Source organism: Crinia signifera, chromosome 19, assembly GCF_055691185.1.
Source record: "Crinia signifera chromosome 19, ASM5569118v1, whole genome shotgun sequence".
Classification (NCBI taxonomy): Eukaryota; Metazoa; Chordata; class Amphibia; order Anura; family Myobatrachidae; genus Crinia; species Crinia signifera.
In genome coordinates, this window is record NC_139226.1 from 12,626,175 (window position 1) to 12,643,719 (window position 17,545).

Here is a 17,545-nt window from a genome sequence, read left to right on the forward strand (position 1 = left end):
CTCCCAGGTCTAGGTTCCCACCCGCAGGATCCACCAGCCTTCTCAGTTTTATATCAATCAGGTTACTTCCTCCTTGCAATGTATATTCTTTATCTTAAGTTAATCCATCTGTCCCATATTTCAAGGAACTTCCCTTCTGTCCCCCCAACTATATACCTATATTTTTCATGTTCCATTGTGCTTTCTACAAGAGGAACCCATTCTGCAAACACCGGTCCACTTTCTGCCATCCATTTTCTCGCTATGCAGATTTTAGCTAATGTACATAGATTTATCACCAAAAGCCACAGGTTTCTTTGCAAAACAAGTTCACCTTTTATCGCCAGTAAACACAATTTGGGAGTACATTTACCCTGTGGGACACCCAGCCGCTCGAGGGTCCGAATGACCTGGGCCCAAAAGCTCTCCACCATAGGGCATTCCCAAAGTAGATGGTAAAAGGATCCTTCCCCCCTCTTACACTTAAGGCAGATTTTGTCACCCCTACCTCCGAACTTGTACAGGCGCTCAGGTGTTAAATATGATCTATGAGTTATGTACAATTGGACCTGCTGAAATTTGGCCTGCCCTGTTGCTCTCTGTACATTGGACAACGCCTCCTTCCATTCTTCCTCGTTTATCTCCCCCAGGTCCACCTCCCATTTATTGCGTAGTGCCCCCATGTTGTCTTTCTTTGATTCTTGTATGAGATGTTTATAGCATTGGGCAATCATGTGACGGGGCTGGATTTTTTTAAGAAATCCTTTGGTCAACGATTCCTCCAGTATAGGGTTCCCCATTCTAAATTGCATTCCCAGAGCATGCCTCAACTGGAAATAATGATACTGGAAACTGTTTACCAAATTAAACTCGTCTTTTAGTGACAAAAAAGTTCGAATACCTGCCCTATCATACAACTGCCCGATTTTCACAAGGCCTATTTCCCCCCATACCTTATCCACCTGAAGGGCACCCAGCTCACCTAGATGTCGTGCATTATAGAGGGGAGTCTCGGGGTCCATCCCACCACTACCCAGAATTCTCTCGGCCTGTTTCCATACCTCTATTGCTTGCTTGATTATATGGGGCCATTTATGATGTCTGTTTCTGGATAGTAACAGGTGCAACGGGGAATGGCCCGGGGAAACTGTCCACACCAAGGCGTTGATTATTTCCGAGTCCTGCCCCTTTTTTATCCATGAGCTCAAGAAAGCCATCTGGGACGCGAGGTAATACAGCCAAAAATCTGGCAATGCTAACCCCCCTTCTGCCTTGGGCCTGGTCATGTTACTCTGCCTAATTCGGACCCTTTTCTTATTCCATATCAGGGACGAGATAAGCCCTTCCAATGTTCGGAATATTTTTCGGGGGAGGTAAACCGGAGCATGTTGTATGACGTAAAGCACTTTTGGCTGTACTACCATTTTTACGAGGTTAACCCTCCCAGTAACAGTCAGTGGCAGCCTTTCCCATGTCACAATTTTAGATTTAATATAATTTACCAATGGGGTAATGTTCAGAGCCTCATACTCCTCTGCTTTACTAGAAATCATAATTCCCAAATACTGGAATTTCTCCACAGTTTTTAATGGGTTGTTAGCTGCCCTGACTGTCACTGGCAAGTCCCTCAGAGGCATTATACAGGATTTGCTCCAATTTATCTTCAACCCCGAAAAAGACCCGAACCGATTCACTGTCTCCAATAACTCCGGCATATCTGATATATAGTTATTAAGAAAAAGCAAGACATCATCCGCGTATAACGCTATACGATCTTCCTTCCCCCCCACCCGAAGACCTTGAAGCTTTCTACTCGCTCTAATTGAGCATGCCAGCGGCTCCATTGCTATCGCAAAAAGTGCTGGCGACAGCGGGCAGCCCTGGCGGGTACCTCTTTTAATAGAAAAACTGGGGGAAATATAATTATTTACCATTACTCGTGCCTTAGGGTTGGAATAAAGCAGTTTAACCCAATTTATGAACACTGGCCCGACTCCTATCCACTCCAGCGCCCCCCAAAGGTACGCCCATTCCACAGTGTCGAACGCTTTGGCGGCGTCTAATGAGACCACCGCGGGCGCCTCATTCTCTCCATGTTTACCTTGCAGATGGCAAAACAGCCTTCTTAAATTTGTGGCGGAGGACCTGCCGGGTATAAACCCGGTCTGGTCTATATGTATTATTTCCCCCAAGGCGCTATTTAAACGGGTGGATAGAAGCTTGGCCAGTATCTTTACGTCGTTCGTCAGCAAGGATATAGGCCTATATGATTCTCTCGCCCTTGGGTCTTTATCTTTCTTTAAAAGGTTTATTATTAATGCTTCGGACATAGAGGGGGGCAGTGTCCCATCTTCATATATCTTATTGAAGAGCTCTAGCAGTTTGGGGGCGAAGAACTGGGAATAAAGCTTATATAATTCTTGGGGGATGCCGTCTGTCCCTGGGGCTTTACCACTAGGGATTGTTCTTATTGCGTTACTAATCTCCTGTAGGGTAAATGGGGCATCTAGCCTATTTTTTATCCTTTCCGAAAGTTGGGGGGGGGGGTATTTGTGCTAAGTATTTTTGTATCTCCTCGGGTGGATTAACAGACTTTGCTTCATACAGGCTCTGATAATACTGGGCAAAGCTCTGTACGATGCTGGGGGTTGAGTTCAACAAACTTCCCCCGTCATCCTGGATCTCCAGGACTATATTGGGTGGTTGATCTGCTTTTACTATGTTAGCTAGAAAGCTTCCGGGTCTGTCCCCGACTATATATCTGTGATGTTGTTTAAACACTTCTCCCAGCATCGTTTTATCCACGAGCTTCTTGTTCCAAACTGCCTGGGCCTCCATCCATTCCTCCTTGCTACGGAGGGTTTTCTCCTCTAAATATTTCTGCTCTAGTCTTTTACATTTATTCTCTAGTCTCTGTTCTTCTTGCCTATAGGAGGTTTTTAAACAGGCAATCTTTTTGATTAGTGAACCCCGGATACTAGCTTTAAAAGCATCCCATATTGAATCTGCTGATGCCGACCCCTCGTTAAGGTTTAAGAATTCTTCCCACTGTTCTTCCAATCCTGACCCCGGCGCTAATTTGGACAGCCAGTGTGTATTTAGCTTCCAATACACGAACCCCTTCTGCCCCCCGGGAGCAATAATAACCTCCAGAGGAGAGTGGTCCGATATGCCCCTGGCTCTGTAGACCGCTCCACACACCTTCAGCAGACAGTCCTCAGTAGCCAGGGCCATATCCAACCTGGAAAACGTCTCATGTGTCCCAGAGAAGCAGGAATATTCATGTACATCTGGGTGGTCCCGTCTCCAGACATCCCTCAGTCCCATCTCCTCTATCATTAAAGAAAATCCGGACTTTTGACCCATTTTCCCCTGGCTCTTGGATCCCCATCTATCCATTTGCGGGTCAAGCACATTATTAAAGTCCCCCATTACCAGCACTGGTGTCCCTGGAGATAGGGCCATAAATTCTGCAACTTTCTTGAGCACCGCATAGTTAAATGGTGGGGGAATATAGACCGTCATCAACAGAAACACAAATGTATCTAACCTGCATTTCAGGAACACATATTTCCCATTAGGGTCCACTGAGGTTGATTCCACTGAGAAGGGAATCCCCTTTCTTACTAACACTGAGACCCCCCTGGAGGCTGAGGTAAAAGTAGAGTGGAATGTCCACCCAATCCAAGCCTTTTTTAAAGATAAAACTCTACCCCCCTCCAGGTGGGTCTCCTGAAGGCATATAATATCCACAGCATATTTACGCAATTCCCGTAAAACCAAAGCCCTTTTTATCCTATTGTTTAGTCCCCTCACGTTCCACGTGAGGATGCTATACTTCATCAACCCCATTCCATTTCATTTAACAGGTTAACTTTAGACAAGGGGAAGCATCCCTCTAATTGGTCCTGCTCTGTACCTAGACCCTGAGTGGTAAACTTGCTCCCAAACCTCCCCCCCTTCCCCCCCTCCCCCCTCCCTGCATGCCTCCCCCTCCTCCTGACATGCCTATCCCCAGCCCCCCATCCCTCTCCCCCCTCCAGGTATACCCACAGTGGGCTAACCTTGGGGCATCAGATTTCATGACCACCCAGTAAGGGCTCTCTCCCGCCCCTGAAACATCACTCGCATATTTTACCTCCCCCCTTTTCATATAACTGATACTATTATCTCATTTCGTACATACCCCTCCAATGCCTACAGACCCCATATATAAATGTCAGCTATATGCAACAATATCATAGGACTACATATGGAAGGAAAAAGATCCCCCAAAAGGGGAAACATGGTTAATAATAAGCCATTAAAGGGACACAAATTTATCTCAAGCCGTGCCCATTGGCCGGCTTGCCGGGAAGTTCCTATCCAGCCAGTCTGAGGCGTCATTAGGACTCAGGAAAACTTGGGTCTTCCCCTCGGAGATTACTCTCAACTTAGCCGGAAAAAGCATCGCATAATCAAGGTGCAGTTCTCTTAATCTCCTCTTCACAGCCACGTATTGAGCCCTGTCTCTTTGAACCCCTTGGGCATAGTCGGGGAACACCGAGATTTTTTTATTGTCCCACATTAGAGGTCCTTTTTCACGGCTCAGACGTAAGATTAAGTCTCTGTCGGGGTAGTACAGCATTTTGGCAATTAGAGTTCGATCTGGCGCCCCTGGGGGCAAAGGCCTCATTGGAACCCTATGGGCCCTTTCGATTGTGAAGAATTTAGAGAAGGCATCCTTCCCGAACGCCTCTATCAACCAGTTCTGGAGAAACTGCTCAGGGTTAGACCCTTCCGAATGCTCTGGAAATCCCAGAAATCTAAGGTTATTACGCCTTAGGCGCCCCTCGATATCTGTTAGTTTACTGTCCATGCTCCTCACTTGCACCTTCATAGACTCCATGCTTTTGACCATTGGAGTTACTAGATCTTCTAGCACAGAAGTCCTTTTTTCTACCTCAGTAGTCCGCTCCTTTACTTTTTGGACTGAGATACGTATAACATCGAGATCCTCCTGGATTTTCCCGATCTTAATTGCTAGGCGTCCCTCACTAGCTGCTACCGCATCCAGTACTTTCTGTATGGAGGCTGGCTCTAGTGCTTTCTCTGCACTTTCTGGGGGGGTAGTAGGGGGGGTTCCATCACCTTTGGCCACAGATGTTGGGGTGGCTGGGGTTCTGGCAAATTTAGCCAGTTTATTTGCTGCAGTGGTGTCCTTGGATTTCCCCATTCTGCTGAGTATTGTTAGACCAGGTACTGATCAGGGTATGACCTGTATTCTCTGACCAGTCGTCTCGCGAACCCCTTTTAGGCCCCCAGTCCAGGCACCCCACCTTCGTTCCTTGCTCCCCTGCTACCCTAACGCCCCCCAGGCCGATCACCAATCGGCAGTCTGAGGCTAATATTTTCCAATGTCACCCGAGAGCCTCTTAGTGTACCCTTAGCATAGACCCAAAACTGTCCATTCCTTTTTCTCCTATACCGGGGGGGGGGAAGTCTTGGTTCGACTTAGCAGTCTTATTTATTTAAGGAGAGTATAAGGCGTTTCAGAGCATTTGATAGAAGCCGGCTAATTACCAATATGATATCACAACAGTCTTGGTTAGCCTTATTTATATGGGAAAGGTACCTCCGTGTGTAGGCTCACCTACTCGCCTTCTTTCCCTGCCAGACACTTAGTCACAGTCTCTGGGTCCTCTCACGACCCCCGTGGCTCTCCTCTCCAGGTTGCAATGGCTTCCTGCCCGTCTCTTCTCCCCAGGTCAGGCGTCTGCTCTCTGCGCCGGGAGCTCCGGTCTGCCACACCCGCAGTCTCCCAGCAGCACAAGTGTAGTCCGGCTTTCCCTCCAGGGGACTGTTACGTCCCACCGCCTCCCCGCTCCGGAGTGTGCTCACGGCTGGCTAGCGTTGCCGCCTGCACGCCTCGTCCGCCTGTCGCGCCCGCTCACGCGTCACCAAGCTGCGCCGGACGCTGTAGTCACGCTGGACTTTGCTGCAGTCTCGGGTCAGCGTCTCTGTGGACCGGCTCTATCTACCGGAGGCTTTGCCGCTTATCACCTTCTCCTTTCAGGAACAAACTCTCTGCTAGCAGGGGTGGGGAGAGATACTCAGGATACCTGCTTCACAACACAGGGCGGGAGAGAGCGACGTACACGTCCTACTCCCTACGTTCCGTGGTCACGCCCGATAGTCCTATCCTTAATCCCTCAATTTAATGCTAGTCCTAACCCTAATTCCACAACCTAAAGCTAGTCCTAAATAAAATACCTCAACCTAATGCTAATCCTAACCCTAATAGTAATATCAACATTTTTACTACACACCGACCAAACTAACATTTTAAACAATGTTGACATTATAACGTCTATATTATCACCGCACACCCAATATATGGTGCTGGGATTGGATTCATATGGATTTTCCACCTCAGGCATTTCCAATAAAAGTAATGCAGACCCTTAAGAGAATGAATATATATATATATATATATATATATATATATATATATATATATATATATATATATATATATATATCAGAACACTACATTTTACAGACCTGGTCTGGAGCCGTAGTCCCCTTTCACCAAAGCCAGAAACAGGACTGAAGGGAAAAATAATAATAAGTTAATACTCTATGAATCGAGCCACAAATTGTCAATTCATCACATAATTCTGCACATAACTCTCCTTCTACTGTGAAAGGAACAAACCACAGTGCGCGCACTAACTAGCGCTGTTCATTATCAATTGTTTCCATTGTTACCATAGATCAGGGTTTAAGTAAGGGAGAATTAGGTGGAACTGAGTTCCGCCACCTCAAATGGTAGGGGGAACTAGATCACCCTCCACCACAGCCCTGCACAGTAATTTCAACAGAAAAGACTGTCCAAACAGCTTCCTTTTTTTGGCGCGGCATGTGTGGTGTCAAGCCGTCACAAGGAACTATCACTGTGGGCATAAAGGGTAAGAGGCACTACTACTGTGGTCATTGTGTATAAGCAACACTACTGTGTGGCATACATGTATAAGGAGTACTACTGTGTAGTGTAACATGAATAATATTCACTACTAAGTGATGTGATGTGAATAAGGGGAACTACTATGTGTCCTAACGTGACTAAGGGGCATTACTATGTGGTATAATATGAATCAGAGGCACTATATGTGGTATAATGTGACTAAGGGGCATTACTATGTGGTGTAATATCAATCAGAGGCACTATGGCCCTTATTCTGATCGGTGCGGATATTCCCGCATTCTTACGAAGCGGTCCGCACGCCACGGTGTTCTGCCGCGTGCGGCCATCGTCCGTAGAAACGCCCACGGGTCCTCCGCATTCGGACGGACTCACTCTTTAAGAACAGGGCGTGTTTACGGACGACATACAAACCATGCGTGTGCGGGAGAAACACTCCGATTCTGCACGGTATTACAGAGTATTACAGAGTATGCTCGGGAAAACCGCATCCGAACGGGAGCCAAGCGGTGCTACCGCACGTAAGCGGAGTATTTACGCCAAACAACCCACTATGATGTATATTCTGCAATACATCACATGACCCACTTATTCAATTACCTATCCTCATAAAAAACTTCTTATTTTGAATTGGAATCAATTAGATGCCAATATATCCTTACAAGCATGCCTAACACATGCATTGCACACATTAACCCTTACAGCAATTGAAGTGCAATGGTTTCAATTAAAGCACTGACAAGCGTCCTATTAGTGAGTAATGAGTAAAGGAGTCGATTCTATTGGGTTCAGGTGTTAATGCTTGTAGTCATTAGGCGTACGTTCGCCTACCGCATGAACGAGTGGTGTCCGCAAAGCAATAGTACACTTGTGGACACCGCACATTTCTTCCCTTTTTGATCGCGTGCATTCGGAGTGCTATCCGAATGTACGCCCCCCAACATAAGTGTACTCCCCCGTGTCCGCCCATGTTTCCGCCCCGTTTTGCCCACTTTGAAACTACGCCCATGTGTCATTCCGCATGACGCCCATAATACGCCCATATTTCCCGACTGATTGCGGGGAACAGTTTGGGACGGGATTTGGCCGAACTGGTACGGAGTCATGGCCTGGCACATGCGCGTTGCGTTCTCCACGCATGCGCAGACGGCGTAAAGACGCCATCCGAAAGTATGCGGTAAAGTACGCGTCAATCAGAATAAGGGCCTATATGTGGTATAATGTGAATGAGATTGTGCTACCATGTGGAGCCTTTTCAATTGGAGGTACTATTGTGTAACCCCTGTTCTTTTATAAAGTATAGTAGGTAGGGGACTAATGTATAGTTTGCAAGGGGTTACCAAACACACTGACAATGGGCAGGGTTTATGCAGTGTTAGTGGCTGGGGAAATTAGTTACACCACCTCTCCAGGACCATTGTAAACCCTGCCATGTATGTTACCACTTGCAGCCTAACATACAGTATGTTATGTTTGCTTTATGTAAGATGGTGGGGTTTTTTTGCAAAATTTGTGAAAAGGCTTATGTGAAAATGCTATAGCCTGACAACAGGGCTGCCATCAGAAATTGGGGGTCTGGGACTGAAACTTTAGGCAGGGATCCCTGAGTTGGATCAGTTCCACCAGCTGATTGCAGCTGGGGCACCAGGAGGCAGCCAGAGAAACCACTGGCATTTTCACACTGGATCCAGCCGTAAGCTAATTGGAGCTCACGGACCAACAGCCAATCAGGAACTGCTGCTGTGGTGTCTCCTTATTAGTTGCCATTCTGCAAGTTCTGATTGACTCACAACCGAGCAGTGTAATGTAGTCATAACAGAACTCACCTGCTCCCACAAACTGGAGAACCGTCTTCATTTTCTCTTCTTATCACTGAAATAAATTTGAGTGTGAGCATTAATTGTCATCAGTACAGAGTGAGATAAGGGTCCCAGTAGATAAGGGTCTGAGAGAGAAAGAAAGAAAGAAAGTGAGAAAGAGAGGGGCATTGATATCTATTAATAAGTCTTAAGGCCTGTCCGACGGACGGGCAAAAGTTTATGCTTTTGCAATTCTCAAAAGTTTTGTAAAGTGAAAATGTTTTTCATGTAATGGACCTTTATAGGTCTTTAACCCCATCAGTGGTATGGGCTGTGCAGCGCAGGAGCAAGCTCTCTTGAGAAATTGCCCAGCATGCCACTGTAAAGAAAGGGTGTGACAGTGGTGCCTCCAGTGGTGAACCACTTGTGCATCACCATCCCCCCTGTCACTGATCCTCCCCCCAGTTGCCGATCCTCCCCATCGGGGACGATTAGGTCCGCTCGGGAAGGTTTGCCCGCACTTTGCTATTCGTGTGTTTGGGCGTCCAAAGACGGGAATGTCCAAACAAAGGAACAGCTGAGCGCCCGAACATCCATTGCTCCCGAGTCCCGCCAAGTGGCCCCGAACTTGTGCAAGTGGTTCTGAACAGCAGAAGCCAGCAGCAGCAGCCCCAGGGGAGCAGGGGCTGTTGTAGAAGGCAGCGTCTGCCCCTTTTGTGGTGAGTATTTCTGGGGCAGGATAAACCTGCCCTGGTAGGTCTGTCCTGCCCCAGGAAGACCCACCAATCAAGAAGTTAAGGGTCCACTTAAGGGGGTATGTTTATTGTGTTGTATTCAGTGCCATCAAGAGAGGGGGTAGGTGGGTAGTTTTTACCCAGGCCCGGGTCTGTTGGAGGTTCCCAGGATCCTTGCCCCCCTCCTCCACTGCAGAGACTGGGCAGTGGGAGTAGAGAACAGAGGCTGCTGCAGCAGCACAGCCTCTCTCCCTAGCTCAGTACATGATGCTCAGTGTTGTGTGCTGAGTGGGGGAGACAGGCATCTGCAGCACCCTGTGTGCCGGCACACAGCCCATACCTCCCTGCACATTTTTTTTACAGGGAAGTAGCCAAGCCCCCTCCAATTGGTTACATCCTCAATTGACCACACCCCTTTTTACCACAGTCTGGCATCTCTTTCAGCAGCCCTGGTTGTATTAAGAAAATCATAAGCTTTCCAATGACATATCACAATGCATGAAAACATGACAAATAGCACGGACCCTTAGATAACATAAAATTTGACGGCCAATAAGAACCACTTGGCCCATCTAGTCTGCCCCTTTTTTAAACATGTTACCTCAAACCATATTTGATCCTAATTTCTTTGTAAGGATATCAATATGCCTATCCCAAGCATGTTTAAATTGTACTACTGTATTTGTGTCTACCACCTCTGATGGGAAGCTATTCCACCTATCTACTACTCTTTCTGTGAAGTAATTCTTCCTCACATTTCCCCTGAATCTTCCTCCCTCTAGTGTCAGTGCATGTCCTCGTGTTCTGCTGCTCCTCTTCCTGTGAAGAATGTCTCCCACCTGTTCCTTGTTAAAGCCCTTAATATACTTGAAGATTTCTATCATGTCCCCCCTTTCCCTTCTCTGCTCTAAAGTACACATAATAAAATCTTTTAGTCTCTCCTGGTACGTTTTGTGATGTAGGCCATGCACCACTTTAGTTGCCCTTCTTTGTACAGTCTCTAATGTATTTATATCCTTCTGGAGATATGGCCTCCAGAACTGAACACAATACTCTAGGTGAGGTCGTACCAATGACCTATACAGTGGGATTATTACTTCTTTCTTTCTACTGCTGATACCTCTCCCTATGCAACCAAGCATCTGACTTGCCTTCCTCATTGCTTTGTTACATTGCCTACCTGCTTTTAAGTCCCCTGAAATAGTGACACCTAGATCCCTCTCTTCCTCAGTACCAGGGCCGGCGCTACCCACTCAGCAGCTCCTGCAAAGCAGGGAGGCGCCCTTCTGAAAAGGCGCTGCCTCCCTCTCTCGTATGCTAAAGCTGCCTCAGCCCTCACTGTCACTGCCTCCTGCATGCCGCCCGCAGCGCCTGTCTGACAGCTGGCGGCAGTATGGAGAGGCTGAGCAGCTCCCTGCACCGAGCACACACTGTGAGCGACCTGCCCCCTCTTCCTCACGGACACTTGCGCTGAGGCATGTAGCGCTGTCTGTGAATGCCTGGATGACATGTCATGTCCGGATCCGCCCCCTACCCATTGCTCCCTGCGCCTGTCAGCTGCCAATCAAATGATGAACAGGCAGCAGTGCCGCCTCCCCTTCCTTCCCTCTTCTCAGTATGCTGTACCAGTGCTGCTGCCAGTCCTCAACACTCCGCCCCCTCTATCTCCTCCCCTCTTCTTTCATCTCCTCCTTCTGTCCCCTCCTTTCCCCCTCAGTCACGAGTGCTGCACATACTTTTTGTACTGCTTTCGGATCGCAATGCACACACATTGCAAGCATGACGTGCAATGCAATGCGATCTTGCCCATAACGTATGTGATTCTCACAGCGTTTATGAGCACCTTTAGTGCCTGCAACATTTTGCGGACACAGCACTGAGATGGTGTATGCATACATGTACATGCACCCGAGATCCTCCATAGGATCAGGATCGCATGTTGCATACACTCCCACAATTGGGCTGCAGCTTGTTGCAATGGCAATGTGAAAGGGCGCAAAATGTATGGTTTGCAGGAGGGCGCCGGACACCCTAGCACCGGCCCTGCTCAGTAGTTCCCATTATAGTGCCATTTATGCTATATTTAGTCTTTGGATTTTTGAGAAACCTAAGCCATTTTGACAGCACCCTTAAGGGGTCGTCCGATTAAATGCATCTTCAAACTTAGATGGTCCCTTAGATGATAATGTAGTGTTCAAAGTTTGAAGACGATTAGTTAAAGCGTTCGAGAGTTATCGTGGATCGTGGAACATCCATACACACACACACATTATACTTATGCACAGTAGATAGGAAAAATACAAAATTTAGGCTGAATTATACATGTTTCATTGCAATGAGGGGAAGAGACAGAAGAGAGTGCACAGGTGGCAGCGAAGTGGATGTAATGTAGAGAGTGCACAGGTGGCAGCGAGGTGGATGGAATGTAGAGAGTGCACAGGTGGCAGCGAGGTGGATGTAATGTAGAGAGTGCACAGGTGGCAGCGAGGTGGATGTAATGTAGAGAGTGCACAGGTGGCAGCGAAGTGGATGTAATGTAGAGAGTGCACAGGTGGCAGCGAGGTGGATGTAATGTAGAGAGTGCACAGGTGGCAGCGAAGTGGATGTAATGTAGAGAGTGCACAGGTGGCAGCGAAGTGGATGTAATGTAGAGAGTGCACAGGTGGCAGCGAGGTGGATGGAATGTAGAGAGTGCACAGGTGGCAGCGAGGTGGATGTAATGTAGAGAGTGCACAGGTGGCAGCGAGGTGGATGTAATGTAGAGAGTGCACAGGTGGCAGCGAGGTGGATGTAATGTAGAGAGTGCACAGGTGGCAGCGAGGTGGGTGTAATGTACCTTTGGAGTCTTGAGCATCTATGCCTGATGGTGCCTGCTGTTCTCCTTACCTCAGTTTGTAGGCTTAATATATATATGACCGAATGGTAATTTATGCAATGATAATTGTGGGTGTTGGCTTTGTGGCTAATGACATATGTAATCTGTAATACGTAGTGTTTTACAATTAACAAATTCCCAACCAGCCAGATAGACTTGTATTACACATCGCTGTATGCATCATGATTTAGATATTTCGGTTGGAATTTAATATGCGGGACATCAGTTGGGTACAAAACCTCAAAGGCAAAAAGTCAGAAAAAGCAAAACAGTATTGTATTCTATAAGATAAATACCATGGGTTAAAATTGAAGAGGGTGCAATTTGTGTTTTTTTCCGGAAATTGCAAACTTAATAGGGTGCGAAATGCGATGTTTTTTGCATTTTTCTTCTCTGCAAATTTCACAAGTTTACTTGTCGGTTTCAATTCGCATCCAGATGTTTTCCCATTATATATAAAGTATACAAATCGTCGATTTAATGGGATGCGAATTCGCAATTCGCATTCCAAAAATGCCTAAAAAAATAGACCAGGTTCTGATGGGCTAATTTGCCCCAGAACCCCATTTACAAAAGTGAGAAATGGTTAATTTCCTCACAGGTGACCCAGATACTAAAATAAAACTACCCTACATATACCCCAACATGATTGTGGGCACCTGTGAGGGTTTGAAAGATGTAGATTTTGCACAGTGGAGTGGAGCTACTTGTTTGTGGCTGGTGACACCCCCAACGACCCTGGCCCAAACAAATTCTGCTCATGATGCCATTGCAGCAGTTGTGCAGGAAGCTGAAGCTCCACAACATCGGGTAGTTTGGAACACGCGGAGGGGGGATGTGTTTCATGTAGATATCATACAACAGAATTTCACAGGTAATTTGTTAAAATTTCTACTACTGTTAACATGAAACCAATGTTCATATCACCTATAATTTGGCCTGGATCATACTGAAATCACGCATTTACTACATAGGGCATTCATTTTAGGGGAAAAATGGCCAATCCCCAGGGAAGCATACCCTCCAACTGTACCGTTTTAGCCGGTACAGTACCGTTTTTTTTAACGGACTGTACCGGCTAAAATCCAAATGTACCGATTTCCTCCGGCGGTGGCAGCAGGCGATGACTCTGGGCTGCGATCAATCATGGACGGAATGGATCGGGCCCAGTGGGGGGTAATTGTGTCCTGGTGCAGCTGCTCCCATTCCCAGTGGTGCCTTGCGTGCAGGGCTGCCAAGAGAAATCCTGGGCCCCGGTACAACAGCGTCACGGGGCCCCCCTGGAGTGGCAAGCGACAGAAAAGAGGTGTGGCCATTAAAGGATATAGGGGTGTGTACCACACCATATACCCTTTATGCAACACAATAGTAGACCCCTTATACTTGCCCCTTACACATTATGCTACACAGAATGAGCCAAAATTCACATGGAATGTCTTAAAATTCCCATTATGCCACATGGAATGACACAAAATTCTAATTATTCCACATGGATTGAGGCAAAATTCAGGGAGAGTGAGAGGAATGGTGGGGATGCAGGGAGAGAGATGGCGGGGACAAAGGTGCATAGAGCGGGATGGCGGGATGCAGGGACAGAGACGGTGGTGACGAAGGACCAGACGGTGGGGACAGAGATGGTGGGGATGCAGGGACAGAGACAAAGTAGGTCTAGAAGGTCATTTCTATGTAAGGGATGGCAACAGAAATCTTGGGGCCGGTACACCAATATCACTGGGATTGAAAAATGCTGAAACACGGTATTCCCGGGATCCAGGGATTGGGATTGGCATCCCTAAAAGAAAATTGCCCCCTGTGCCCCCACACTGACTTGCTGTGGAGGGGGGCAGGCGGCCGCAGTGCATAGGCAGGCGTCAGGTAGACATGTGCGACGTGGGAGGCCCGGCGGCGAGCAGGTTCCGGTGTCGGGTATGATGTGGGAGGCCCAGCGGCAAACAGGTTTCGGCACTGGTGGTCAGTGCTGCGGCCTGCGCAGCGTGACCTATGACCGAATCACACAGCACAGGCCACACGCCAGGTCGGGAACAGCCGGGCAGTGTCTGAGCGAGTGCTCAGACGCTGCCCGGCATTAGACTGCACATGCGAATGCGTGAGTTGGTGCATGGACACAGCTAACCCCATGCCCGCTCTCCTAGTCCAGTGGTCTCCAACCTTAATTGAGCGAGAGCTACTTGTGACAAAAAAAGACCAAAAAAAAGTCCCAGAGAGCTACTAAAATTTGAACAATGCCCCTAATACTATGCCGCACACCGTAATGCCCCAGCGCAATATGCTGCACACTGTAATGCCCGGTACATTATGCCACACACCGCCATTTCTCTGAAACATGATGCAGCTCCCCACAATGCCTATGATACTCTGCTGCACACTGTAATGCCCCTGACACATTATGCCACACATTGCAATACCCCTCACACCTAATGCATACCTCCCAACTACGGCAATGGAGAAAGGAATATATGTGCTTGCCGCAGGCACGCGTCAAAAATTTTTGGGCGCCGTTTTGTCGCTGTGAGGGCATGGCCAGTGTCTTATTCCCACAGGACCGTCCCAAAAAAATGGGATGTCACACAAAAATCGATACACACTAACTATGCCACACCACGTTGCCCCCCACAGTAAGGCTTCTAATACATTATAAATTACCTGCTTGTTACCAAGGGAGTTAATGTCTGTTGCCAATGGGTTAATATGCATTGCCTGGGGTTATTGCTTGTTGTCAAGGGGAGTTAATGTCCGTTGCCAGGGGTTCTTGCTCGTTGCCAAGAGGGGGGTTAATGTACGTTGCCAGGGGTTCTTGCTCGTTGCCAAGGGGTTAATATACATTGTGAGGGGTTATTGCTTGTTACCAATGGGTTTATATTTGTTCCCAGGGGTTAATGCTCATTGCCAAGGGGGGTTAATGTACGTTGCCAGGGGTTCTTGCTCGTTGCCAAGGGGGGTTAATGTCCATTGCCAGAGGTTTTTGCTCATTGCCAAGGGGTTTTTAAATGTTGCCAAGGGGTTAATATTTTTTGCCAGGGGTTCTTGCTCATGGTACTTGTTTCCTATCTGGGCGCCCAGGTTTTCTACGTACGGCACCGTAATGAAATCGGATCGCATCGCATCGGATTCGGTACTCGATGATGTACGATGGTATATGATGCGATGTGATCCGATTCGATTTCCCATAGGAAACAATGTGAAATGGCTCAATTTAGCCAAATTATCATAGGAACAATAGTAAATGGGCCAAAAACACCCCTGAACATTGAAATGTCCCCCCAAAAGTAGTTGACGCCACCCCGCCATCAACATGAACCCGAAGCGTGGCGAGCGCAGCGAGCCCGCGAGGGGCGGCGGTACGCGTCCTCCGACCTTTTCATGCCCTACTATCCACTAGGGCGTGAAGTGAGAATAGAATAGTGTGGCGAGCGCAGCGATCCACCGAGCCCGAAGCGTGGCGAGCGTAGCGAGCCCCGCGAGGGGACGCGGATACCTTCACAGTTATACGCGTCCCCTCGCGGGCTTCCCAGGTGTCCATGGCGAAGCGGACACCTGGGAAGCCCGCGAAGGTACGCGTTTACCTGTGAAGGTATCCGCGTCCCCTCGCGGGGCGCGCTGCGCTCGCCACACTTCGGGCTCGGTGGCTCGCTGCGCTCGCCACACTATTCTATTCTCACTCCACGCCCTAGTGGATAGTAGGGCATGAAAAGGTCGGAGGACGCGTACCGCTGCGCTCGCCACGCTTCAGGTTCACGTTGATGGCGGGGTGGCGTCAACTACTTTTGGGGGGTCATTCCACTGCTCTGTGGTTTTTTTTGGGGTTTCTGGCCCATTTACCATTCTTCCCTATGCTGATTTGGGTAAATTGATCCATTTAACATTGTTTCCTATGGGAAATCGAATCGGATCGCATCGCATCGTTCAATATCGTGTATGTGTATTTGTGGTATCCGATGCGATCCGATTTTTATACGGAGAATAGCATGGTGCGCCCAGATAGGAAACAAGTACCTTGCTCATTGCCAAGGGGGGTTTATTTTCATTGCCAGGGGTTCTAGCTCGTTGCCAAGGGGTTAATATTTGCCTGGCCACCCGTCCGTCAGCTGCTGCTGCCCCTGCTTTACCCTGCCTTCCCCTGCGCACTGAGAGACAGACGCTAGAAGTCATTTTTCACTTCCAGCGTCTCTGACAGGGAGCACAGCTCTGCAGCGTTACCAGGAAGTGCAGAGCTGTGCTTCCTGCCAGACGCTAGAGGTGAACTATGACTTCTAGCGTCTGTCTCTCCGTGTGCAGGGGAAGGACAGACTGACAGGGGAAGCCACAGCTGACGGCGGGTGGCCAGACACATGGGCGGGTGGGCGGGCGGACAGGTCCTTGTCCTCCCGACGCACCCGCAGCCCAAAAAATATATTTTAAAGTGTGTGTCCGGACCCGGGCCCCCCTGGCAGGCCCGGGCCCAGGTAAAATGTACCCGCCCCCCCCTGCCTCTCGGCAGCCCTGCTTGCGTGGCGTCCCGGCAACCAGCGTTCAAACGTCGCATGATGTCAGAATGCTGCCTGCGCACCCTTCCCGCACACTTCCTGGGCACCCTTTGAACTGAGCTGACTGGCGCCGCGGGACTCGGGCGACAGAGCAGCTCAAGGGGGTACCGTAATAAAAATAATGTTCGTTCGTCCTCATGTGGGGGCGTGGCCACAGAAATATGAAATGTTGCCACACCTCCTCTACATGTGGCCACGCCCCTCTATACGTGACCATGCTGTACCGATTTCCATGGACAAAATGTTGGAGGGTATGAGGAAGTACTGGCGTACCTGCTGTGATGTGATGCTAACATGCTGGTAAGTGTGGTAATAGCCTGTAATATAATGTGTACAGATCACCAACTACTGGGTTAGTGCTAAGGGACATTGCTATGAAATGTTTTGTCCTCCCAGCCTGCAACATTTGAATGTCGGCCAGATGACACAAAAAACCGACACATGATGAGTGGAACAAACAAATGTATCTATGTCAAGAATGCAAGAAATGTACTTAGACATGACAAGAACGAGAGAAGGGAAATTTGTGCAAGACACAATAACAAGGAACAAAACGGTACTCTATACTTATCACGGCGCCCATCGCGGGCATCGCATGCACTAAAAAAACGGGTGCGATACGACCGACGCGATGCCCGCGATTTCCCATA

At 48.3% G+C, this 17,545-nt stretch overlaps 1 protein-coding gene across 2 annotated transcripts in view; it reads right to left on the reverse strand.

Moving 5' to 3' along the window:
• Window positions 1-8,822, reverse strand: part of LOC146042136 (zonadhesin-like) — a 38,763-nt gene extending 29,941 nt beyond the window's left edge. For both annotated transcript variants that reach the window (XM_083162061.1, XM_083162060.1), the window contains exons 1-2: window positions 8,770-8,822; window positions 6,523-6,567 (exon numbers count right to left, since the gene is read on the reverse strand). In XM_083162061.1, coding sequence (XP_083018187.1) covers window positions 6,523-6,567; window positions 8,770-8,800 — 76 coding nt within the window. In that variant the 5' untranslated portion in view covers window positions 8,801-8,822. The remainder of the gene's footprint in view (window positions 1-6,522; window positions 6,568-8,769) is intronic.
• Window positions 8,823-17,545: the final 8,723 nt, after the last annotated feature.